The sequence below is a fragment of the Rhinatrema bivittatum genome, chromosome 9 (genome assembly GCF_901001135.1).
Source record: "Rhinatrema bivittatum chromosome 9, aRhiBiv1.1, whole genome shotgun sequence".
NCBI classification, from domain to species: Eukaryota; Metazoa; Chordata; class Amphibia; order Gymnophiona; family Rhinatrematidae; genus Rhinatrema; species Rhinatrema bivittatum.
Window position 1 is genome coordinate 228,231,313 of NC_042623.1, and position 26,943 is coordinate 228,258,255.

Below are 26,943 nucleotides of genomic sequence, written 5' to 3' on the forward strand. Positions count from 1 at the left end.
AGGGAAAGGAAAATTGGTTCTTACCTGATAATTTTCGTTCATGTAGTACCACGGATCAGTCCAGAGTCCTGCCCACTTATGCATAGAAGTAGCGGAGAGTCCGCTCGTTCAGCATTTCTTTATTTCGGGTCTGCAGATCAATTTTGCTCACAGTGTTCGGAATCTGTTCCCATTTGGGATTAGTGAGCCAGTTCAGGTATTGTGTTAGTTGTATATAGTTAGTTTGGATTTGAGCCATTCTGCTTTGATACTGAGTAATACTGATGGACTGTAGGTGGCACCTTAGGATATAGGGCAGAGTCCGTCAAAATTTATCTGTCTCCATCTGCTGGAGGGGAGGCAAAACCCTGGAGTCTGGAGTGATGCGTGTTACTACAGGAACAAAAATTATCAGGTAAGAACCAATTTTCCTTTAGGTGAATGCAGTTAGAGCAGTTTTGAAAACAGCATTTCCTGTACGTACCAGGATCAATCCAGACAGTGGGTTGTTTTCTCCCCCCCCCCCCCCACCCCCTTCCAGCAGATGGAGTCTTACCAAAAACTGAGAGGGCGCGCTCTCATAAGCTGGTGCGCCCCCTTCAGTATTTCTCTGACTCCAGCAGATGACAGTTGCACCTTTGGTTCCCCAGTTTTCTTTCTGAGAGAATAATCCTTTGTAGATTTTTCTCCTTTTTTATCATTAATATTCTTTACTTGGATGGATCTTATTTAAAGAAAAAAAAAAGATTTTGGCTATACTTCTTTATGTGCTCTGCTGCAGGCTTGCAGGCAGAGCTTTCTTTCAGTGGCAGACCTGTCACTTGTTTTTATTTATTACTGTATCGGATCCCTGGGGTAAGTTGTAAAGTTTTCCTTTCACAGGAGTATCATTTGCTGCCTTAGGGGTGAGGTTGATGATCCAACCTCTCCCCCTCGATAGCGACCCGCTGCCCTGAGATGTCGTTTCCTCAGGGCAGCCTCTAAGCTTCAGAGATGCGGCATTCCTCTGGCTTGTGAAAAAAAAAAATAAATAATAAAGGACAATCCCTTGATTGAACGGGTCGACTAAGTTTTGTTAGCAGTGCAGGATTCCTTTCCCCCTGCTGTCGGCAGCTTTTCGGAGGTCTTAGCTTGCCCTCACTTACCTCCATGCCACGTTCGCGCGATGCAATGCCTGCGGGGAGCCCGGATCGCGGCTCTCCTGGAAAGGCTTGTGTACGCTGTGCCTCCCCGGTGAGGAGGGCACCTCAAGCCCTCCAGGGCGGTCCGTTTCGTGCTGAAACACGCGCCAGGCTCTGAGGGCGGCCCAACGCGGGAACGGCGGCCATTTTGGATCCACTAATACCTCCTCTGGCGCAGCCTCCTGATGGCTCAGACCCTGACCGAGCTCATTCTCCTCCGGTTCTCATTCCGGTTCACCTCCCCGACTCAGAGCCGCCCCCATGTGACCCTCCGGCCATCCCTCCTCCGGAGCCTTTTTCCACAGAATTCATTCTGTTGATGCATAGGGCTTATCTGGCAAGGCTCAGCCAGCACCAGGACGCTGCTCTGGCTCCCCCTCCACCTAAAGTGGGCAGACTGGGGGAATTCCCGGACCTGGTAGGGGCACCTAGGGGATCGGGACCGCCGCGTACAGGCATGGCTCCAGGAATCCCTGGCCCTGCCGTGCCAATGGCTCCTTCGGGGTCATCCAGGGTTCAGCCGGTTTCCCATCCAACCATTCCTGTCCCTCCGCCTTTGAAGGACCCTGCAGTGGACCCAGATCTAGATGACCCTAAGCCCTCGGCGCAAGCCTTTTCCAGAGCGATGAGTTGGATCCGCTCATTTCGCATGTCTTGGCCGAGCTGGACATTGAGGCTCCCCAGGATGCACCTGGTCCCAGCACTGCACCGAAGAGAGGAGACCCCGTCCTGGCGGGGCTCAAGCCACCTTCGAAGACCTTTCCTTTTCATCCTATTCTCCAATTGTGGTCCAGGGAGTGGGAGACTCCGGAGGCTTCTCTGAGGGTTGGCAGAGTGATGGACAAGCTGTCCCTGGATCTACTTAAGGTACCGAGGGTGGATGCGTCAGTATCAGCAGTCACGAAGAGGACCACTATTCCAGTGACTGGAGGAGCAGCCCTCAGGGATTTGCAGGAACTCAAACTTGAGGTATATTTGAAGAGGGTTTTGAGGTATCTGTCTTGGGAGTGCAGGCTACTGTCTGTAGCTCCCTGATGCAGAGAGCAGGGCTCCGGTGGGTCCAACAACAGCTCGGCACCCAAGAACTGCCTCCAGGGGGGAGACAAAAGGCGGAAAGGCTAGAAGCCATCATAGCGTATGGCGCGGACACGCTGCATGATCTTCTCCGGGTGTTGGCCAGGTCTATGGTGTCTGTAGTCTCAGCCAGATGCCTCCTCTGGCTCAGAAACGGGTCCACGGATTCCTCCTCCGAGTCTCAACTCGGCTCCCTCCCTTTCAAGGGTAAGTTGCTGTTTGGAGAGCTGCTGGATCAACTCATCAAATCGCTCGGGGAAAATAAGGTCCATAAGTTACCGGAAGATCGTCCTCTGAGCTCCAGAAGGTTCAGCTCAATGCGGAACCGTTTCAGAGGACAACGGCGCTTCCGCCAGGTGCAGCCAGTGTCTCACAGGCCTCCCTCGTCAAGATTGCAGTCCTGGTCTCATTCCTTTCTGGGTCGAAGATCAGCCCGGGACACCCTCGTGCAAGGGACTGCTGCGAAATCCTCACAATGAAACATTGCCAGCCCACTCTTCAATTCCCCAGATAGGAGGACGCCTTTCGCACTTCTATTAGGAGTGGGTCACAATCACCTCAGACCAGTGGGTCCTGGATATTCTAAAGCACAGTTAACGCTTTAGAATTTTCTCGACCTGTTAGAGACAGGTTTGTCTTCTCCCCATGCGGACTAAAGAAACAAGGTGCAGTGCGACAGATGCTACACCGGCTCCAGGAGCTGGGGGCCATTCTTCCGGTGCCAGGGCCGGAGCAGGGACTCGGCCATTATTCCATCTACTTCGTAGTCCCCAAGAAGGAAGGCTCCTTCTGGCCGATCCTAGATCTCAAGATGGTCAAGAGGGCTCTCAAGATACCACACTTAGGATGGAAACCCTGCGCTCAGTGATTGCTGCGGTGAACAAAGGAGAGTTACTAGTGTCCTTGGACTTGACGGAGGCCTATCTTCATATCCCCATCCTGCAGGAGCATCAGCGCTTCCTCTGCTTCAAGATTTTGGGGCAGCACTTCCAGTTCCAGGCCCTGCCATTCGGCCTGGTGACCACTCCTCGCACCTTTACCAAGGTGATGGTAGTGGTGGCGGCGGCCCTGAGGAAGGAAGGGATTCTGGTCCATCCCTACTTGGACGGCTGGCTCATCCGGGCGAAGTCCAGGGATTTGTGGCAGCACTCGGTGGAACGAGTTTTACTCCTCCTCCAATCACTCGGCTGGGTCGTCAGTTTTACCAAGAGCAGCCTCAATCCATCCCAGTCTCTCGACTTTTTGGGAGCTCATTTCGACACCAAAATGGGCACATTCTCTCTTCGTCTGGATCGGGTCCAACCGCTTCTCGCTCAGGTTCAGTGTTTTCGGAACCTCCGGCCTCCCACAGCCTGAGACTATCTCCAGGTGCTAGGTTCCATGGCTTCCACGATATATGTTGTGCCTAGGGCCTTTGCCCACATGTTCCCTTGCAAAGAGCATTACTATCCCGTTGGAAGCCGGTGTCTTGGGAATTTCAGGCTCCTCTGCCGATACCGCCCCTAGCCCAGGACAGCCTGACCTGGTCGCTCCACCCGGATCATTTGCTCCAAGGATTGGAGCTGGAGGTTCCACAATGGGTAATCGTTACAACAGACGCCAGCCTCGCCGGCTGGGGGGCAGTGCACAGACGGCAATCGACGCAGGGTCAATGGACACCAGAACAGGCATCATGGCCCATCAGCCTTCTAGAGACGAGCAGTCCGTCTTGCGCTGCAGTGCTTCCTTCCCCTAGTCCAAGGCTGGGCAGTCCGAATCCTCTCCAACAACGCAACGACTGAAGCTTACATCAACTGTCAGAGATGGACAAGGAATCTCCATGTTGCTCGGGAGACCAACAAGCTGATGCCATGGGTGGAACTCCACCCGTCTCATCTGGCGGCGTCTCACATTGCAGGAGTGGACAATGTTCAAGTGGATTTCTTAAGTCGCCAGCGCTTAGATCCCGGAGAATGGGAGCTGTCCCAAGAGGCAGCGTCACTACTTGTCACGCGATGGGGACCTCCCCATCTGGATCTGATAGCCACACAGAGAAACGCGAAGGCTCCGCGCTTCTTTAGCCACAGAAGAGAACATGGCACAGAAGGCATCGATGCCCTAGTCCTCCCGTGGCCGAAGAATGTCCTACTTTACGTGTTCCCACCCTGGCCCCTGGTGGGAAGAGTGCTCCGAATAGAGGGTCACCAGGGGCCCGTGATCCTGGTGGATCCAGAGTGGCCTCGTCACCCCTGGTTTGCCGACCTAGTCAACCTAGCGGTGGAGGCCCGCTGCATCTGGGGCATCTGCCGACTCTTCTACAGCAGGGCCCAGTATTTTTCGACCAGGTAGATCGCTTCTGTCTAGCGGCCTGGCTTTTGAACGGCGCCGGCTAAGGAGACGGGGGTACCCAGAGGCGGTTATCTCCACTCTTCTAAGGTTAGGAAGACTTCCACCTCCATGTCCTATGTCCGGGTTTGGAAAGTATTTGAGGCTTGGTGTCAGTCCTCGCGCCTCTCTCCGCGGCATGCGACCATAGCCCAGATCCTGTCGTTCTTACAACGAGGACTGGAGATGGGGTTAGCCTACTATTCCCTCAGAGTCCAAGTGGCAGCCCTTGGGGCGCTAGTTCATCATCGGAACAGATCTACCCTTGCGACACACCCAGACATAGTTCAGTTCTTGAAGGGAGTAAAGCATGTGTGTGCTGGCTCAGTAATAAACACCCAGGTTTCCCTCTTCCACACAGCTAACTTTCCTTCCAATCAGTCCTCAGGACAAAAATCATTTAAGTTTGAAATTTTTTATTGTACAGATAATTTTCCATTACTTACAATTGTCGCATTCCAAACGCATATTCTTCTAGCAGAGATCTTTGCAGCTGGAGATAGGCAGGAGAAGGGAGATGGAGTTTCTTGGGATTCAGGGTGAGAAGGCAAGGAGTTCTGAAGCTGATTAGTCTTTAGAATTAAAGCGATGAGAAGAAATGTAAAAAAGCTAATTGTATTACAGAGGCTGCAGACACTTCTAGCTTTGAGGCAGCATGCTTGAGACTAACAGTCTTGGAGAGTGATTACAGGAAATGTCCCCACAAGCTGGGGCTAGAGGGCGAGATCCAATGGTAGCGAGCCCAGGTTCCATGTGACATAGGGGGGGACATGAAGGGCAGTCCCTTGAGCCAATAAGGCACTTAAGAAGGCTCATGTTAGATTGAGAGAGCATGCAGACCCTTCCCAATGAGAGAAGCAGGGGGTAGGGAGTATCTCTTAAAGGCAAAACTCCCCTTAAAAGCAGGGCTCACAGGCTTTTATCATGGGTTACAAATAAGGACTGCCCTAGACACAGTTAAACTGCAATGCATATTCAGGTACCAAAATGTACCCACTGCTGGGGACAGAACAATGTGAAACCACCGATCCGCAATTTATGCCCCTCATGGAGCTTGAATTTGGTCCTTCAAATTCTTGGCGGGCCACCTTTTGAACCATTGAAAAGAGCTACCCTCAAGGACCTCACTCTCAAGACAGTTTTCTTGATTTCCATCTGTTCCGCTCGCAGAATCTCAGAGCTTCGAGCCTTGTCATGCAGAGAGACTTATCTATGCTTCACGGATTCCGGAGTATCCTTGGGTACCATACCATCTTTCCTTCCAAAGGTGGTCTCGTCCTTTCACCTGAATCAGTTGGTGGAGCTGCCATCATTCCAGGATGAGGATTCCAGGGAGCTCAGGCGCCTCGATGTCAAGCGTGCCCTACTTCGATATCTGGAGGTTACCAATTACTTCCATTTATCAGATCATCTTTGTCCTCTGGAGTGGCCCCAAGAAGGGGAGTAAGGCTTCAAAGACCACCATAGCCCGATGGCTGAAGGAAGCAATTTCTATGGCAATTGTTGGAGTGGGGCGTTTGCCCCCAGAAGGTATTAAAGCTCATTCTCTCCGAGCTCAAGCTGCTTCCTGGGCAGAAAGCCAAGCGGTCTCTCCACAGGAGATTTGCCGAGCGGCTACTTGGAAGTCCTTGCACATATTTGCGTGTCACTATCGTTTGAATCTTCAACTAACGACCTCTGGTTCTTTTGGGGCTCAGGTCAATTGAGCTGGGCTATCAGTGGCCCACCCTACTTAGGGAAGCTTTAGTACATCCCACTGTCTGGACTGATCCTGGTATGTACAGGGAAAAGAAAATTATTTCCTTACCTGCTAATTTTCGTTCCTGTAGTACCGTGGATCAGTCCAGACACCCACCCTCAGGATTACTGTGTGATTATTTCAGGACCGTTTTGGGACTGATCGAGAGTTCTGGTTGCAAGTTTGTTTAGACATGTTCTCAGTTCATATTGTTCAATCTGTATTGATCCATCCAAGGTGTTTATTATTGCTTGGCTATTCTTAATACTGAAGGTTTACAGAGGGTGCACCAGCTTATGAGAGAGCGCCCTCTCAGTTTTTGCTCTGACTCTATCTGCTGGAAGGGGGGAACAACCCACTGACTGTGGACTGATCCATGGTACTACAGGAACGAAAATTAGCAGGTAAGGAAATAATTTTCTTTTAATACTCATTTTAAAACATTTTCCATTTCACTGTGGCAAACTCACATAGCATCTTCAGATTGTAAACATGATTAAAGGTTTTCTTTTCTGCTCTCACAGCGAGTAATCCAGCACAATGCTTTAGAAGATCGCTCTATCTCTGACAAACAGCAGTGGGATGCTGCGATTCACTTTATGGAAGAGACTCTTCAGAGTCGTCTTAATGATAGTAAGTATACAAGTTTCAAATGGAGAGAAAGATGTTTAATGGTTTGTAGTCGAGATGTGCATGTTTTGGTCACATTTTATGCAGTTTCAATTAATTATTATTTAAGTACTCACCATGCTGTGTAAGATGAATCATGGTCACAGAGTCCTTATCTTCAACCTTCAGTACTAAGCAGTTAAATGACTGTTCTTGTGCGTACCCCAGATCGGTCCAGACAAGTGGTTTATACATCCCTACCAGCAGATGGAGGCAGAGAACAAAACTTTGAGGCACTGCAACTTAACCAAGAATGCCACCTGCAGTCCCTCAATATTTCTCTGTCTCCAGGTGGTAAACCTGCAGTCTAAAGTTTTTTTTATTTTTTAAAAAGTTTAGGAAGACAGAAGATTCCTGGAAGGTTCCTTCGTGGGCCATCTCTTGGGTTGAGTGGGGGGTTGGTAATCCCTGTGCTAGCTCAGCCTTTGGTGGTCAGGGTTCCCTCACTACTTGTGAGTCCTCATCTCCAGTGCCTGATCTCCCCAGCATCCAGAAGTTAGGGAAGTATCTTTTTCCCTTTTGCTTTTTTTTTGCTGTTCTTTCTGTGGCTTGTGCCTTTAAGAAAAAAAAAAGAGTTCATTTACAGCAGGAACGTCGGCAGAGTTGGAGCTGTGCTGAGCGGCCTTTTCTGCCGGGAGGCAGGGCTGGTGAGTGAAGTTTGAAATCTTCCGATCGGCGGGCCAGTGGCTCAATCGGGGTCACGCCGTTAAAGGGGTGTTTTTCACTGCAGGAGCTATTTTTAGTACAACTGTGTTTCGGCCCGATATCCACTCAGCATGGGGCAAGTTGCTGCAGTTTGCAGGGAGTTTGACTCTCTGCAACCATGTTTTGTACGGACTGTGCCTCGGGGGAGGTGGGAATGTCCACAGAACCTCCGGGGGGGGGGGGGGGGGGGGGTGTCTATGCACGAGGTCAGCTGGCCTGGTGTTGCAGGCCCTGGGGGGGGCTGAAGGAGTCGGCGGCCAAGCTGAAAGGACATGGCAGGAGCAGGGAAGGGACTCCTCTCCCCTGCTTTCTCCTGTCTATTTACCTACTGCTGGGTACAGGAAGGGACAGAAGTACTGCAGGATGAGACTCAAGGGAGGTCCTCTATGGATTCGGAGCCCTTTTTCATGGATTTTATCCTGCTTCTTTAGAAGGCCTATCTGGTCAAGAAGGAAGCAGGTTCCAGGCGCCCACACCCCAAACAAACCCCGGTGGCAAAGAAACCTCGGAGGGGGGAACAGGGGGAGGCCAGAGACCTTGGAGAGGGCTCTCGTGCCTCATTGGACTGGGGCAGTCGACAGCGAGGATGCGTTTGAGGAGTCAGACGGGCCTGATCAGGGGCAGGATGATCCAATGGACCCTGTTTTGGATCCGGTCACTGGTGTGGGGAATCCTATGCTGGATGTGGCGGACGCCCCAGTGGCAGAGGGTGACTACGCTCGTGTGGTTCAGTTGTTCCGCAGATAAGAGCTGGGTCCCCTGATTCCTCAGGTCTTGGAGGTGTTGGGGATCAAGGTGACACAGGAGGCTTCGGATGATGAGGAGGTGAACCCAGTCCTAGAGTGGCTGCGCGGACCTCCTAAGGCCTTTCCTTTGCCTAAAATAGTGAAGAAATTGGTGGATTGGGAGTGGGAGTCTCCCGAGGCAGGCCTGAAGGGTGATGAGTCAGACGAACTGAACGAAATCACTGTGAACCTGGAAGATGATGTAGGCTAGATTGACAAACTAAAGAGTAGCAAATCACCTGGACCGGATGGTATGCATCCTAGGGTATTGAAGGAACTCAAAAATGAAATTTCTGATCTATTAGTTAAAATTTATAACCTATTATTAAAATCACCCATTGTACCTGAAGACTGGAGGGTGGCCAATGTAACCCCAATATTTAAAAAAAGCTCCAGGGGCAATCCGGGTAACTATAGACCAATGAGCCTGACTTCAGTGCCGGGAAAAATAGTGGAAACTATTCTCAAGATCAAAATCGTAGAGCTTATAGAAAGACATGGTTTAATGGAACTCAGTCAACATGGATTTTCCCAAGGGAAGTCTTGCCTAACAAATCTGCTTCATTTTTTTGAAGGGGTTAATAAACATGTGGATAAAGATGAACCGGTAGATGTGTATTTGGATTTTCAGAAGGCATTTGACAAAGTCATGGGATAGGAGGTGATGTCCTTTCATGGATTTCAAACTGGTTAAAAGACAGGAAACAGAGAGTAGGATTAAATGGTCAATTTTCTCAATTAACAGCTTTTTTATACCAATATTTGTGGTTACATCATATCGGTTTACATCAAACTAAGAGAGAATACAATAAACAAGGAAGGGGTAAGGAAGTCCAATAACCAATAAAAGAGTAGAAGTTAACAAGGAGGGAAATAGAAGTTCTAACTAGAAGAGTAAATAACTTAATAACGTAACAATGATTTTAGAGCAGGGGTAAAGGGGACCTAAGCTGGGTATGCCTGTTTGAAGAGCCAGGACTTTAGCTTTTTCTTGAATTTGAATGTGCAAGGCTCAAGGCGGAGTTCGGTGGGTAGAGAGTTCCAGCAGTTAGGACCTGCAACGGAGAGAGCTCACTCCCTCGTGGAAGTGAGGTGTGCATTCTTGAGGGATGGGGTGTGTAGGGTACCTTTAAGGGTTGCTCTGGTGGGGCGGTTGGAGGGGATGAAATGGAGGGGCTCGTCAAGCCAGTTGGAATTGTGGTTGTAGATGGCTTTGTGTATGATAAGAGTTTTGCAGAGGATACTTTAGGGTATAGGGAGTCAATGGAGATCTTTGAGGAGAGGGGTTATGTGGTCGGATTTGCAGGTGTTTGTGAGGGTTCTAGCCACCGCATTCTGCAACATTTGAAGCGGTCTGATGGTAGCATAAGTGAGGCCTAGAAGTAGAGAGTTGCAGTAGTCTATTTTTGAACAGAGGGTCGCCTGTATGACAGTATGGAAGTCGTGTGAATGGGAGTAAGGATTTGAGTTTTTTCAGAACATGGAGCTTATAGAAACCTTCCTTTAGGACAGTGTTGATATGTTTTTTTTAGTTTAATTGCTGGTCAATCAAGACATCAAGATCCCGTACGAAGGGCTGTGAAGAGATCAAACAATATGCCGGGTCGCTTGAGAGGGAAGGCTTAGGGTTTCGGTGGTTGGATATGAAGAGCAGTTCTCTTAGTAGTGTTAAGGGCAAGGTGGAGATTTGTGAGTAGGGTGTTTATGGAGGAGAGACAGTTCTCCCAAAATTTTAGCGATTTGGAGATGGATTCTTGTATTGGTATGATGATTTTGCACATCGTCAACGTAAATGAAAAATTTGAGGCAGAGGTAGGATAGGAGCTGGCAGAGGGGGTAGAAGGTGTATGTTGAATAGGGTGGAGGAGAGTGAGGAGCCTTGGGGGGGGACACCTTGGGTGAGGCAGATATGTATAGATTCAGAATTTCCTATTTTGACAGAGTATTGTCTATTGGCCAGTTGGATTTAAACCAGAGGTGGGCTGAGCCTGAAATGCCAGTCAGATAGGCGAGAGAGGAGGAGGTTGTGGCTTATTGTATTAAACGCTGAGGAGATGTCGAGGAGGGCTAGGATGTAACAGTGTCCTTGATCTAGGCTTTTGAGAAGGGAGTTAGTGAGAGTGAGTAAGAGTGTTTCCGTGTTAAAATGCTTTAAAAAACCAAATTGGGAAGGGTGAAGAATGTTGTTATTGTCAAGGTAATCCATGAGTTGGGATTTGACCACCTTTTCCATGATTTTAGCAATGAAAGGAAGGTTAGATATGGGATGGTAGTTGGATGGGTCGTTGGGGTCAAGTGAGGGTTTTTTGAGGAGGGGTTTGACAACTGCATGTTTGAGGGTATCTGGGACTATGCCAAGAGAGAGGAAGCAATTAATAATGTCCGCTAGGGGTTTGGCGATGGTATTTGGAATCATTAAGAGTGCTTTGGTGGGTATGGTATCAGTGGGGTGGGATGCTGGTTTGATCTTTTTAAGAATAGATTCAATTTCCTTGGATGAAGTTAGATCGAGGGAGTCAAGTTTAGCATTAGCATTGTTTGGAAGTGGGAGCATAGGAGTCAAGGTGGTGGGGAAACGGAGGAGGATGTTTGCTATTTTGTCGTGGAAGAAATGGGTGAGTTCTTCACTTTTACTACTGGCTTCATTGTCAGAGATAGAGGGGGGCTGGCTTAGTGAGATCAGCAACGTAAGAGAATAGAGCTTTAGGGTTGTACTTGTAGTCATGTATTTTAGTTGCATAGTAGTCACGTTTGGTCTTAAGTGTGGAGAGACTGTAAGAGTGAAGGGTGGATTTGTATATGGAGGCTTGTTGCAAGATGGGGTATTTGCGTTTGTTCTCTCTTTCTGTCTGGGGTCATTTTTCATTCTTTTTAATTAGGGGGTGTACCATGGTTTTTTGTTTTTTTGTGCTTGGTGTAGCTCTCGGCTAATGATTGGACATAATTCATTTGCAATGTCATAGGTGAGGAGGTTCCATGAGGCAAGTGCAGTTTCTGGAGTGGTGCAGTCTAGGTTGATAAGGGAGTTGGAGAGGGAGGAGATCAGGTCCTCGGTGAAGCAGGGTTTTCTAAAGACAATGATATTGCTATGAGAGGGGTTGTATGTGGTTGGTGAATTTATAGAGAGAAGAACATTGATGAGTGAATGATCTGACCAGGGTACCGGCGTGCATGAGGGTGTGTTAGGGGAGTGAATGCAGGAGTTAATGAAGATGAGGTCGAGTGTGAGCCTGGCTTTATGTGTGGGGGAAGTGATGAGCTGTCTAAAGCCAATGGCATGGAGTGAATTAAGGGAGGGTTTCACAGGAAGATGAAAGAGGGGTGGAGTCTACATGGAGATTGAAGTCTCCTAGGATGATGGCCGGGATGTCAGTGTTAAGGTTGTCAGAGATGAATTCTATTAAGGGGGATGGGTTGTGTTCTAGTAAGCCAGGTGGGGTGTAGGTGAGGCAGATTTGAATTTCTAGGGATTTGAACAGGCCAGTTTCAAATCTGGGAGGGGTGTCAATGTTCAGTGGTCTCAGTTTGAGGTGCTTTTTGACTGCTAGGAGGAGGCCTCCACCTCTTCTTTTTTTTTTTTTTTTTTTAAAGGTCTTGGGATGGAGAAAATATCGTAGAAGTGAATGGGGAGCTGATTTAGGAGGACAGTGTCAGTATCCTTGAGCCATGTTTCTGTGACAGCATAAATTTCAGGCTTGTAATCTAGAAGTAGATCATTAAGGATAGGAGTTTTTTTGGTTAGGGATTGAGCATTGAAGGAGAGAACTATGGAGAGAGTAGAGAGTCCTAGTAGCTGTGTCAGGGGGCAGATGAGTATGGGGAGGAGGGATTTGCGCTGTGCTGGGGGGTTGGTGAAGGGGGGAAGGAGAGTCTGTGGGAAGGGTAATGAATGCGAGGGATGGTGTGGGTTATATTTGGGCCAGGGAGGGGGGAACTGGTACAGGGGTATCAGTTAACAGCAAGGGGTACAGTATGTTATACAGTTTGTTATATAGTTTGTTATACAGCTTGCAGCTATTAGCTAAATTACCATAGGAAATAAGAAATAGTAGTATAATGATCTGAAGAGCGATACTTAGGGGGACTATCGTCAATGATGCTGGCGCCTGTATCAGCAGGCTCTGTGAGATGGTTAGAGGGAAAGCAGCCAGTGTCTGTATTCAGCCAGTGCAGATGATCTGGAAAGGAATACGACGAGTGAGGTTATCAAATTTGCAGATTATACAAAATCATTTAGCGTAGTTAAATCACAAGTGGATTGTGATATATTACAGGAGGACTTTGCAAGACTGGAAGATTGGATATCCAAATGGCAGATGAAATTTAATGTGGACAAGTGCAAGGTGTTGCATATAGGGAAAAATAACCCTTGCTGTAGTTACACGATGTTAGGTTCCATATTAGGAGCTACCACCCAGGAAAAAGATCTAGCCATCATAGTGGATAATACTTTAAAAATTTCAGCTCAGTGTGCTGCAGCAGTCAAAAAAGCAAACAGAATGTTAGGAATTATTAGGAAGGGAATGGTTAATAAAATGGAAAATGTCATAATGCCTCTATATCGCTCCATGGGGAGACCACACCTTGAATACTGTGTACAATTCTGGTCGCTGCATCTCAAAAAAGTTATAGTTGCAGTGGAGAAGGTACAGAGAAGGGCAACCAAAATGATAAAGGATATGGAACAGCTCCCCTATGAGGAAAGGCTGAAGAGGTTAGGGCTGTTCAGCTTGGAGAAGAGATGGCTGAGGGGGGGATATGATAGAGGTCTTTAAGATCATGAGAGGTCTTGAATGAGTAGATGTGAATCGATTATTTACACTTTCGAATAATAGAAGGACTAGGGGGCAAGTAGCACATTTAAGACTAATCGAAGAAAATTCTTTTTCACTCAATGCACAATAAAGCTCTGGAATCTGTTGCCAGAGGATGTGGTTAGTGCAATTAGTGTAGCTGGGTTCAAAAAAGGTTTGGATAAGTTCTTGGAGGAGAAGTCCATTAACTGCTATTAGTCAAGTTTCGTTAGGGAATAGCCACTGCTATTAATTGCATCAGTAGCATGGGATCTTCTTAGTGTTTGGGTAATTGCCAGGTTCTTGTGGCCTGGTTTGGCCTCTGTTGGAAACAGGATGCTGGGCTTGATGGACCCTTGGTCTGACCCAGCATGGCAATTTCTTATGTTCTTAAGGTGGCCAGAGCTATGGCCAAACTGTATTCCCTTGCTGGAGCAGACCCTGGACACCTAGAAGATTCCCAAGGTGGATGCGGCAGTTTCCACAGTGACCAAGAAGATGACCATCCCAGTGGCAGGCTTGGCCGCTCTAAAGAATGTTTAGGACCATAAACTGGAAATTTTGTTGAAGAGGCTGTTTGAGGTTTCAGCCTTGAGTCTTCGGGCGGCGGTCAGCGGTCAGCGGAAGTTTGATGCAGAGAGTCTGCTTCTGCTGGGTGCAGAAGGCATACGAGGCGGTGGAAGGAGCGGCAGTGGAGTCCGCCCAGGCTGCCCTTTTGGAGGCCGGTGTGGCCTATATAGCAGATACTCTCTATGATTTGATTTGGACTTCTTCCAGGAATATGGTCTCAGTGGCGGCAGCACGGAGACAGTTGTGTTGAGAAATTGGTCAGCGAATGTGTGGTCAAAAGCCCAGCTGTCTAATCTCCAGTTCAAGGGTCATACAGCTCCTAGACTCTTTGGACTGGGTGACAAATCTGGCAAAGAGCTATTTCCTAGCGTGTAGCAGATGGATTCAAAACAAGTGGGTATAGTGTGCTCGTGCTAGCAGTTGGAGACGGATCTGACGTCAGCACGGGTACATATATCCCCACAGGAAGTGTAGCAATTCAGTAATTTCCGTCTCCAAAGCAGTTTGGAGTTACCTCACGCTCGCTGAGCATGTTTCCAAATTCTACACAACTAAATTCATAGAAGAAACCTACCTGAAGACGAGCCCCGCACTCCTGCGGTGATACCAGTCGGTCCCTCCCCCAGTTGAGTTTCCCGAGGCGATTTCCATGGTCCCTCAGAGGTAAGGGCCTCGGTCCGGTGGCCGGCTCGCGGCAGGGACCTAGCCCCCGAGTGAGAAGGGCTCGGGCGTGGCATAGAGGCAGCCTCGGTCCCGGCGTGGACTTGGCCCCTGAACGAGACGAGTTAGGGCGCGGACCAGAGGCAGCGGGTGCACTTCCTTGAGCGCAGTGGTGACGGTACTCACCCTCTCCCCCCGCAACCGGAGACCGCCCGGGTCGCAACCGGGAAACGCCGAAGACAAGGTAAGGTGTACATCTTTACTTGTTGGTCTCCGAGGAAGTGAGGATTCGCAGAGTCTGCCCATGTGGCAATCCGCCACGGAGGTCGCCATTTTCCTGCCTGGTTTGTCACCGCGCGATATGCGCACGCTGTTAGGCGCACGCTGTTACGCACATGTTGGTAGGCACGCGTTCATAGGCGCCCGCTGATACTCCAGGCACACATGGAGCATCAGAGAGCCCATGCGTTAGCGGAGCCGGCTCCTCCAGCATCAGGCATGAGCCTCTGCTCGGCATGCAACCTCAGAGCCACACAGAGCGAGGAAGCAGACTCCCTATGTGCCCGATGTGAAGAGGCCCTGGGAGTTCCGGGTCAGGACCGGTCGCAGCCTAGTGTACTTGCTAGTTCCTTAGGGAACACCCCGGACCTAGCAGGCAGCAGTGAGCAGCCAGGGACCCTGAGGGACCCGGTACCCCTCAGACTAGATCCTGCTTCGCTCTCCTGGGTGGAATTATTCAAGGGGATTCATGCCTTTGTCACATTGCAGGCTGCTCCCCGAGCGGGTCCATACGTACCGGATGACCCTGCTCCTGGACCCTCAAGGCCTAGGCACGGCCACCCGCCACCCGGAAACCCCACTTATGGGGATTCAGATTGCTCTGAGGAAGAAGGCGAGCTCCCCGAGGAGGGAGAACTGCCCTCGGGGATAGAGCCATATCGAACTATGAGATGCTTCTTTCTTAAGGAGGATCTCCCAGACCTGGTCTCTCAATGCCTGTCGGAGCTGGCTATCCCGGGCCAAGGCACCCCAGGGGAACCTAGAATGAACCCCCCCTGCTAGAGGGCCTTCGTCAAACGGCTCACCATTTTCCCCCTCCTACAAGCAGCACAGCAGCTAATCGATCTGGAGTGGAATGCGCCAGAGGCCTCATTCAAAGGGGGTCGGGCCTTGTCTAGCATGTATCCCCTGGACCCGGCAACCAAGGAGCTGCTGGCGTGCCCCAAGGTAGACGCCATAGTTTGCGCAATTGTGAAGCGCACCACCATTCCAGTGGAGGGAGGGGCGGCCCTCAAGGATGCGCATGACCGGCGCCTAGACGCCATTCTGAAACAAGCCTTTGAGGTGGCAGCCATGTCCCTACGAATCGCGACCTGCTGCACCGTGGTGACGCGTTCCTGTTTATCACAAGCCAGGAACAACACCCCAGGAGGAGAAATGGAATCAGCTCTCTCGTTCCTCACTGACGCTGCCTCTGACCTAGTCCGTACGGCAGCCAAGGGAGTGTCATCCTCAGTGGCAGCCAGGAGACAGCTCTGGCTACGAAATTGGTCGGCCGACTCCTCCTCCAAGACGCGCCTTACAAGAATGCCCTTTAAGGGATCCCTCCTGTTCGGCAGCGACCTCGAGAAACTGGCTAACAAATGGGGCGCCTCTCCATTACCCCGTCTACTGGAAGACAAGTCAAGGAGGAACCAGCGCGCCCTTTTCCTAGGCCATCCAGAGGTAGAAGCTCTCAACGCTTCAACCCTTACAGGACTAGCTACCAAGCACCTCGTTCTCAGACCAGGAACCAGTCCTTTCGGACCAGGCACAACAAGAGGGGAACCGGCTCGGGTTCGGGTCCCGGCCGCACCCCACAATGAGAATCAGCCGACCCATCTGGGGGAAGAAGCCATAGGGGGCAGGCTAACCCTATTCTACCGCAGATGGGTCGAGATTACTTCGGACCAGTGGGTCCTCGCCATCATCCGAGAAGGGTATTACCTGGACTTCCTTCATCCCCCTCCGGACAAGTTTGTGGAATCTCCTTGTCCACCCCTCAAGAGGGCGGCACTGGAAGCTACCTTGTGGAGGCTCCTGTCCCTAAAAGCCATAATCCCAGTGCCTGCATGGGAGATAAATTCTGGGCATTACTCCATTTATTTCATCGTACCCAAGAAGGGGGGCACCTTCAGACCCGTCCTGGACCTCAAGTCAGTCAACCGATACCTACGGGTCCCCAGCTTTCGCATGGAAACTCTGAGGTCTGTCAAGAATTCAGTACAGCCAGGGGAGTTTCTCACATTCCTAGATCTGTCGGAAGCCTACCTGCATATCCCAATCCATCGGGATCATCAGCGCTATTTATGCTTCAAGGTCCTGGACCAACACTTCCAGTTCCGAGCTTTACCCTTCGGGTTAGCCACCGCGCCGCAGACCTTTACCAAGGTCATAGTAGTAGTGGCAGCGTCCCTCAGGAAGGAGGGAATCCTCGTCCATCCCTACCTGGACGATTGGCTGATCCAGGCGAAGTCACCAGAGGAGAGCCACCAGGCAACCAACAGAGTTATAGCTCTTCTGGAAAGCCTAGGATGGGTTGTAAACTTGAACAAGAGTTCCCTACAGCCTTCTCAGTCGCTGGAATACCTAGGGGTTCACTTCGACACCCAGGAAGACAAGGTCAGCCTGACCTCCAAAAGGAAGTCGAAACTCCGGAATCATCTGCAAGCCCTGCTGAGCGCCAGCCGGCCCACAGCTCGGGATTACCTACAGGTCCTCGGCCTCATTGCATCCACTCTGGAGGTGATACCATGGGCGCGGGCTCATATGAGATCATTACAACGCGCCCTCCTGTCTCGGTGGAACCCACGATCACAGGACTATACTGTACACCTGCCTCTACCAACCACAGTGCGGAACCAGCTACGGTGGTGGTTGCAGCCCGGCCACATGAGCTGGGGGTCGAGAATGTCCTCCCCACCCTGGACCATGCTCACTACAGATGCCAGCCTGAACGGATGGGGAGCACACTGTGAAGAACTCACCGCCCAAGGGCGGTGGAACAGAGAAGAGTCGGGGTGGAACATAAACCGACTAGAGGCACGGGCAGTCAGGCTAGCGTGCCTGCGATTTGCCCACAGACTTCGAAACAGAACGGTCAGAGAGATGTCGGACAACGCCACCACAGTGGCATACATCAACCGACATGGCGGAACCAGAAGCCGACAGGTATCCCTGGAAATAGCCCCCCTGATGACTTGGGCGGAAGCAAATCTCCAGGACATCTCCGCTGTCCACATCGCCGGGAAGGACAACACCACGGCAGACTTCCTCAGCAGAGAAAGCCTAAACCCAGGGGAATGGCAGCTGTCGCCCACAGCTTTCCAGATGATTGTGGATCAGTGGGGGGCGCCGGGCATGGACCTAGTAGCGGACAGGTCCAACGCTCAAGTACCCAGGTATTTCAGCCGCAGGCGGGATCCTCTATCCCAGGGGATCAATGCCCTGGTACAGCCATGGCCTCAGGGGATACTGCTATATGCTTTTCCTCCATGGCCCCTGCTGGGCGCCATTATACACAAGATTCAGCGGCACAGAGGACTAGTTCTTCTAGTGGCCCCGGACTGGCCAAGAAGACCCTGGTATGCAGACATGAGAAGACTACTGGCAGGGAATCCTCTACCTCTGCCTCCATACAGGGACCTGCTGCTGCAAGGTCCCATCCTCCACGAGGATCCAGCTCAATTCTCTCTTACGGTCTGGCCATTGAGAGGACTAGATTGAAGAAAAGAGGATACTCGGAGCCGGTAATAGACACACTCCTCCGAGCACGCAAGTTCTCCACATCACTGACATATATCAGGATTTGGAGAGTTTTTGAAGCCTGGTGCGACTCTCGCAGCACCAATTCACATGCCGCTAAGATTCCTATCATTTTGGACTTCCTACAAGATGGACTTCAGAAGGGTCTGTCCCTCAGCTCCATCAAGGTTCAGGTAGCAGCGCTGTCTTGCTACGGTCCCAGGAGTGACGGCAACACCATTGTCAAACACCCAGATGTCTCACGTTTCCTGAAAGGAGTCAAACACATTCGTCCGCCACTGAAGTGGCCAGTGCCCTTGTGGAACCTCAACCTAGTGTTGGAATTTCTGGCGGGATCCGCCTTCAGACCCCTTCGAGGCCTGTCCTTCCGCTTGTTAACCTTGAAGATGGTGTTCTTGCTGGCTGTATGTTCAGCACGCCGCATCTCAGAGCTACAAGCACTGTCCTGCCGTGATCCGTTTCTCAGAATCACTCCAGAGGCGATCCATCTTCGCACGGTTCCCTACTTCTTAACCAAAGTAGTCTCACATTTCCACCTCAACCAAACCATATCCTTGCCAACCATGGAAGGGTTGAAGAAATCGGAAGCAGGTCGAATACTGCGTCATCTCGACATCAGCAGAATACTGGCCAGATACTTGGAAATGTCAGAAGTAGTACGAAAGACGGACCATCTGTTTGTCCTTCACAGCGGGAAGAAGCAAGGTGAAGCGGCCTCACGGGTGACTATTGCTCGCTGGATCAAAGAAAGTTATCAAGGCGGCCTTCGTAGAAGCGGGAAGACCACCATCTCTACGGGTCAAGGCTCACTCTACCAGATCACAAGCGGCCTCCTGGGCAGAAACTAGGATGCTGTCGCCTGCAGAGATATGTAGAGCGGCAGCGTGGTCCTCCATCCATACCTTCTCCAGATTCTACCGTCTGGATGTCCAGGCCATGGAGGACACAGCATTTGCGAGGGCAATCCTAAACGGACCTCGGGCAGCCTCCCACCCAGTCCGGGAGTAGCTTTTGTACATGCCATTTGTTCTGAGTCCATCTGCTACACGCTAGGAAATGGAGAGATTACTTACCTGATAATCTCGTTTTCCTTAGTGTAGGCAGATGGACTCAGCATCCCGCCCGGCTGCCGATATACATGGGGATTCACCGATTCAAGGTAAGCCATGTTTTCTTACATAGGGCATCCACCCTGTCGGGTGTCGACGCCTTCCGGTTGAGAACACTGGCAGTCTCCAGCTACTGTCAATCGGTCAGGTTAATCATGTTCAGTTAATTAATCAGTCAGTCACACATATATCCATAAAGCTTTTGCAAGGAAGATTACTGAGTGCCTGCACTTCCTGCAGGGCTATATGTACTACGTGCTGACGTCAGATCCATCTCCAACTGCTAGCACGAGCACACTATACCCATTTGTTCTGAGTCCATCTGCCTACACTAAGGAAAACGAGATTATCAGGTAAGTAATCGCTCCATTTTGGTACCAGAGTAGTTAACTCAAGTGTATAACTGTTCTGAATTATATCTGGAACCCATTAATCTATGGTTATGTGGATCCAATCCTAGTAAAATAGCCGAAGCATCCTCCTGTTGGCTGTACCAATAAGTGGGCCTACAAGACTTCAATGGGTGGAATCAACTGTTCTGTTTAACCTAGTTCTTTCTGGCCTTGTCTTCTTACTCCTCGTCATTGTCCTAGCCATAGAAGTCTTTTTGCACCTACTGTTGAAGACCGAGATCTTGATGATATCCATATGAGACCATATAATCCATCTGAAATTTATGCTGCTAGCTGTGTCGTCTCATTCCCTTCTGGTGGTAGTTGCACCCAGTGCAAAAGAGCTCTTGCTATGTACAAATTGCAATTTAAATTGTAAGAGCTGTGGATGAAAAAACATGTTTCAATATTCTCTCTGTTTTCTTATCCTGATGGTCTTTTAATACTGCTCCTTCCTCTGCAGGAATGATTGTCTTTCTGGTTACAGCTGAGGCTACTGCATCAACTTGTGGCATTTGAAATAAATGCTCTAGAATATCATTTGGCAGTGGATAAAGCTTGGAAAAAGTCTGTTTGTCTGTGACCAGCGTCTGATGCCTCCTATTCTTCCCTTCTGAATACCTACTTCTTTAAAAAAAAAAAAAAAAAAATCTCTTATTTTTGTTTAGAGAGAACAAGAGGGAGGGTTTAAAGAATGCCAGCAATTTCTTAGAGGATCCTCTTTCATAAATAATAGCTCAAAGCTCTTTTTAGGATCTACCAACACTCCTTGTTGGGCTGGGAGTAATGAATTAAGGGCTCGCTGCTATTAAATATTTCAGATACCTGGCCCACAGACAGTTGAGAGAGTGCAGTATTTACTGAAAGTTTTAATTTGTTTTAATTAAAGAACAGGGTAAATGTAAATTTTAAAAAAACCTGCTGCACCATCAGTACTCTTTCATCTGCTGGAGGCACCACATATAAGTAGTGATATCACAGAAAAAGTCATGTGCTCTGCCTCCATCTGCTGAAAGAGGAATATAATCCAGTCTTTCTAGACTGGAGTAATAAGATGAGAAGGAATAAACTATAATGATTAGCATTACTTAGTCAAGATTAGAAGTTTAATTTCACTTCCATTATATTCAAACCTATTTTTCCTAAGTTAGGATTTCTCCTCTGTCATACCTTACTTGATATGTATAAAAGGAAGATTTTAAAGCCTAGACATGTTAGAAATACACATTTTTGTTGATGCCGAATTGAAAACCAGTTAGTTCACACATATACTATGTCCCATAATTAAATGGCACTTTCCTGAGCTGGATACTTACCTCCATTGGAAATGCAACAGCATGTGTCAGACTCTCTCTGCTAATCTTTTACTGAAACAGTAAAAACCCTTTTTGCTTTTTGCAGCCGAGTCTGTTATTCATAGCATGGTGGGTCCAACCTGGAGGGAGAGATGGCTATACTGGATATCACGCACTGCAGAGCAGGTAAGACAAAATGAAAAACCTGTTAAAAAATTATAGGTAGGGCTTCTGATTTTAGGTTTTAACTGATAAACACTGATAAAATATCCCAATAGAAAATTAATACGGTAGATATTTATTAGAAAAATACTTTTTTCTTTAATGCTCTCTCACCCCTCCCTTGCCTGCCTTGATCCTCTACTCTGTTTTTGTGCCTTTTCTGCACGAGCAAATGTGTGTAATTGAATGGGAAAAGGTATCTAGCAATATTACCTGCACAGCAAAAGCACCGATAAATACTGATTTTTGTGTACGCTCACACTAGTTGGAAAATAATAAGCACCTATATTTACAATTTATAACACCTAAGAACCGTAAAGTCACGTTAAGACCTGCCTAAAATATCATCCATGGAGCAGAGCTGCCATCTCGTGGCCATGGAATAGATTCCAGGCATGCTTATCCTCTGGATTTAATAATAATAATAGTGATTGCTGTTTTAGGCCACTTGGATATGTAAATTAAGGATCAGCAAACAAGTTGTAAACAGTACCTTTTAACTAGACTAAATTAATACATTTGTGAGTAGCTTTTGAGAGTTATCTTCTCTTCATCAGGGCAGCCTTGATAAAGGAAGGATAATTCTCGAGATAGTCACACATGTATTAAGCTTGTCCAGTGTTTGATTCTTAATTCTACATAATAGTAATGTTTGGATTTTTAGCCTACCTTTCCAAATGATACTCGAGGCAGCTTACAGCATTATTAGAATTCAGGTACAATAAGTTCATACCCCAAAGAACATACAAACTAAGGGCCTGATTTTAAAAAGCATTTACTCAAGTACTGATCCGGGTACGTAATCCCTGTACGTACCCGGATCAGTCCAGACTCCTGGGTTTTGCCGCTCTTCTAGCAGATGGAGACAGAGATGTTTTTAAAACAAACTCCGCCTTACATAGGTTGGTGCCACCTACAGTCCGGCAGTATTCATCTGTCTCCAGCAGATGGAAGGGGTGCAAAATCTACAGTCTGGTCAGTGAGAATAGTTTTCTTAGGGAATTTTTCTTTCTATCTATTAGTGATTGCCTTAACTTTGCTAATTGGTTAAAAAAAAAAAAAAGGTGAAACTTACGGTTTCTAAATTTGAACAGTGTGGTCAGCCTCCCAGTGGGGTCAGTAGGCCCTGAGAGTGCCATCCCCTGCTGGTTTGAGGCAGCTGCAAGCCAGGGTTGAGGACCCTCACATTCTTCTGTGGCAGCTAGGGTGTGATACCGGGGAGCCCGGCTCACTCCACCCTGAGGATCAGCACCTTGGACCACTGCTGTGGCCAAGTTTCCAAAAAAAAAAAAAATTCTAACTTTTGTTTTTACTTTTATTTTCCTCAGCGGGTCTGCTCTCTCTCTCCTCCCTGTATTTTCTCCGTGTTTCGAGGACCGGGGGGGGGGGTGTCTGTTTCGGGCATTTTGTATCTCTGGTTTTTTCCTCTCTCTCTCTCTCTCCCGATGCTGTGGGCCGCCTCGTACCACATGTGCGGCTCGGCCTGCTCACGTCTCTCGTGTGAGGGACTTTTCTTCGGCATGTTTGCCAGGGGGGGGAGGGGAAGGGTTCCTTCAGCAGTTCAAAAGTTAAAAACATAGCAAATGCCAGGTCTGCCCGTGCTTCGGCAGCTACAGCTGATCCTGTGCAGGCTGGAATCAATCCGTTCCGGCTCAGCGTGGGAACGGAGGCCATCTTGCAGTCCTTCAGGCCATGAGGGCAGCAACCATCATGCAGTCCTTCAGGCCATGAGGGTAGCAACCCCTCCACCATGGCAGCCTGCAAATCAGGCTGCCATGGCGGAGGGGTTGCTACCACCTCCTCTGTCTCTGCAGCGGAGGTTTCCTGCTGATAGGGAGCCTTTGCAGCCTGATTCTCCTGCTACGGAGGATGACCCTGAAGGGGTCTCGGATTCCTCCTCCTTTTTTGTCTGAGTTTGCATTACTACTTCATAAGGCATTTAAAGCACAGAAGTCAGGCAAGAGGCGCATGGCAGAAAAAGTCGCCGCTGGAGGGGGCCAAGTCTCATGCCAGGAAGCACGATAAACCTCTAGGCAAGAAGGGACCGCCTCTGCCTAAACGCTCGCTCCGTACGGGGCTTCCGCAGCCGGATATAAATACCTCGGGACAGGATTCTGATCCAGAGGAACCGGGTCCACAGCCTTCTCCTCCTCAGGGGGTGGATGCGGATCCTGATCTGCAGCCGCAGGGAACGGTAAGAGGCTTGCAGGCTACGGAGGGGATGACCCCAAGGTAGTTCGCCTATTTCGTAAGGACGATCTTGCTCCTCTTATTCCTGCTATCCTGGCGGAGCTGGGCATTGAGAGTCCTCCTGAAGAGGTTAAGTTAGGTAAGATGGATCATGTCTTGTTGGGCCTGAGAGGTCCAGCAACTGCCTTCCCTTTTCATTTTTCAGCTACAGACTTGCTGTTCCGGGAGTGGGATACCCTGGAGCTGGGGTTGAAAGTGGGAAAGACCATGGGTAAGCTATATCCTCTGCCAGAGGATGCTTTAGAGATGCTGCGGGTACCCAAGGTTGACGCAGCCGGATCCGCGTTCACCAAGAAGACCACGATCCCTGTTACAGGAGTAACCGCACTTAAGGACCTGCAGGACCGGAAGTTGGAGATCCAGCTTAAGAGAATTTTTGAAGTCTCCGCCCTGGGAGTCAGGGCAGCTATGTGCAGCAACTTCGCAATGAGAGCAAGTCTCCGCTGGGGCGGCCTCCTCCTGCGAAAAGCCAATGCCGGCCTTTCGCAGGAGGAGGCCGCTCAAGCGAGTCGGTTAGAATCCTCCGTGGCCTACTGTGCTGATGCGTTTCATGACTTGTTAAGGACGTCGGCGAGGTCCATGGTGTCGGCGGTCTCGGCTCGTCGACTGTTGTGGTTGTGGCATTGGTCAGCGGATGTGTCTTCCAAAGCACAGCTGAGCTCTATGCCATTTAAAGGAAAATTGCTGTTTGGCAAGGTCTTGGAGGATACCATTCAGTCTTTGGGTGAAAATAAAGTTCATAGGTTGCCGGAGGACAGGCCTCTGTCTCGGGGTTCCTTCTCTTCTAGAGCCAGATTCCGGGGGAATCAGCAATATTGACCGCTAAAACGCCTACCTCTTCCTTTCGGCCAGCACGACCGAAGCAACAGACCAATTTCCCGCCTTTTCGTGGCCGCAGATTCGGAAGAGCGGGAGCGGCTCCATCCGCCCCGGGGTCCAAATCTTCACAATGAAGGGGCGCTAGTCCATTCCTCGGTGCCAGCGGTGCGGGAAAGACTGTCCCTATATTTCGAGGAATGGGCCAAGATCACAACGGATCAATGGGTACTCTCTGTGATAAAACAAGGCTAGGCTTTAGATTTTGCATGGCGTCCTCGGGACCAATTTCTAGTCTCTCCGTGCGGATACGCGACCAAACGTCAGGCGGTTCAGGACACTTTGCAGCGTCTTCTGCAGCTAGAGGCCATTGTTCCCATACCCATAGGGGCAAGAAGGAAGGGTCGATACTCCATTTACTTCATAGTTCTGAAGTAGGAGGGTGCGTTCCGGCCCATTCTGGATCTAAAGTCTGTAAACTGATGCCTCTGAGTACCACTGTTTCGTATGGAAACTCTTCGCTCGGTCATTGCCTCAGTCAGAAAAGGGGAGTTCCTGGCGTCCCTAGATCTCACAGAGGCGTATCTACATATCAGCATAAGACCGGCACAACAGAGGCTTCTTCGCTTCGCAATCCTGGGCCAGCACTTTCAGTTCCAAGCTCTTCCCTTCGGTCTGGCCACAGCTCCTCGGATGTTCACCAAAGGTAATGGTAGTGGTAGCGGCTCAGCTTCGGAGGGAAGGACTGTTAGTGCAACCCTATATGGACGACTGGTTGATTCATGCAAAGTCTACCAACCTCGCGCAGAGGGAAGTTAACAGAGTTCTCCAGCTCCTACATTCGTTGGGCTGGGTGATCAATATGTCCAAGAGCAGACTCGTGCCCTCGCAGTCCCCGGAATATTTGGGGGCATTATTCAACATGCAAGGCAGGGTATTTCTCTCTACAGACCGCATTGTCAAGCTACAAGCCCAAGTCCGGGGATTCTTACTCAAGACTCCTCCCAGAGTTCGGGATTACTTGCAGGGGCTCGGCTCGATGACTTCCACCTTGGAACTGGTACCTTGGGCTTTTGCTCATATGCGGCCCTTACAATCTGCATTGCTCTCCCGTTGGAATCCAGTCTCAGAGCTATTTCACCTTCCTCTTCCACTTCCGGATGCAGCGCGGGCCAGTCTCAATTGGTGGCTGGTCATGGACAATCTCTCTCGTGGAGTTCCCCTGGAAGTTCCAGACTGGAACTTCCAGGGGAAGTGCAGTTGATGTGGCGGTGTTTGGAGGAGGATTGGATGGGTTCTTGGAGGAGAAGTCCATTACCTGCTATTAGGTTCACTTAGGGAATGGCCACTGCCATTAGCGATGGTAGCATGGAATGGACTTGGTTTTTGGGTGCTTGCCAGGTTCTTGTGGCCTGGGTTGGCCACTGTTGGAGGCAGGATGCTGGGCTTGATGGACCCTTGGTCTGACCCATTATGGCATTTTCTTATGTTCTTATGGACAGTGGTTTCAATGGATGCCAGCCTCTCCAGTTGGGGGGCAGTCTGCAGGGGAAAGTCGGTTCAGGGATGTTGGTCGCTCGAGGAGTCCCATTGGTCGATCAACCAGCTGGAGACTCGGGCAGTATGGTTAGCGCTGCAGGAGTTTTGTCCTCTCATTCAGGGGAGGGCAGTCAGAGTTCTGTCTGACAGTGCGACCACGGTAGCATATATCAAGCGCCAGGGGGAACCAAGAGTCTACCGGTGGTGGTAAAGGCTCGTCAGCTGGGCGGAGCAGCATGTGGTCAGCATTGCAGCATCCCACATAGCCGGCGTGGACAACGTGCAGGGAGACTTTCTCAGCCGACACCGCCTCGATCCCGGAGAGTGGGAGTTGGCAGGCGTGGCCTTTCATCTCATCTGCGAGGAATGGGGCACGCCCAGCATGGACCTCATGGCGACGTTTCGGAATGCCAAAGCCCTGCTGTTCTACGGACAGCGCAGAAAGACGGGGGCAGAAGGAGTGGATGCACTCGTGCTTCCCCTGGCCCACAGGAGTCCTACTGTACATCTTTCCGCCTTGGCCACTGATCGGCAAGGTAATTTGGCGCATAGAGCTCCATCCAACGGAGGTAATTTTGGTCGCTCCGGAGTGGCCGAGATGTCCTTGGTTTGCGGATCTCCTAAACCTGGCGCATGCAGGACCTCTGCGGTTTCCACATCTTCCAGATCTATTGCATCAGGGTCCCGTCTGTTTGGAGGAAGTAGAGCGCTTTTGAAAGGCGCCGCTTGAGTCGTAAAGGTTATTCTCCGGCTGTAATGGCGACTCTGAACTCGCGTAAGATGTCTACCAACCTAGCGTATGTTAGAGTATGGAGGATTTTTGAGCCGTTGTGTCTAGAGCAGGAGGTAGCTCCCACTAGAGCATCTGTGTCAGATATTCTCGGTTTTCTTCAAAATGGGCTAGCCAAGGGTTTGTCGTGTAGCTCCCTGAGGGTTCAAATCGCGGCGCTTGGCTGTTTACGTGGTACCATTCATAGTGTGGCTTTGGCTGCGCATCC

The 26,943-nt window shown here is 49.8% G+C and overlaps 1 protein-coding gene across 2 annotated transcripts in view; it reads left to right on the forward strand.

Annotated features, from left to right (window-relative positions):
* Positions 1–26,943, forward strand: part of OPA1 (OPA1 mitochondrial dynamin like GTPase) — a 568,764-nt gene that overhangs the window by 336,685 nt on the left and 205,136 nt on the right. For both annotated transcript variants that reach the window (XM_029616769.1, XM_029616770.1), the window contains 2 exons: positions 6,861–6,969; positions 21,225–21,304. In XM_029616769.1, coding sequence (XP_029472629.1) covers positions 6,861–6,969; positions 21,225–21,304 — 189 coding nt within the window. The remainder of the gene's footprint in view (positions 1–6,860; positions 6,970–21,224; positions 21,305–26,943) is intronic.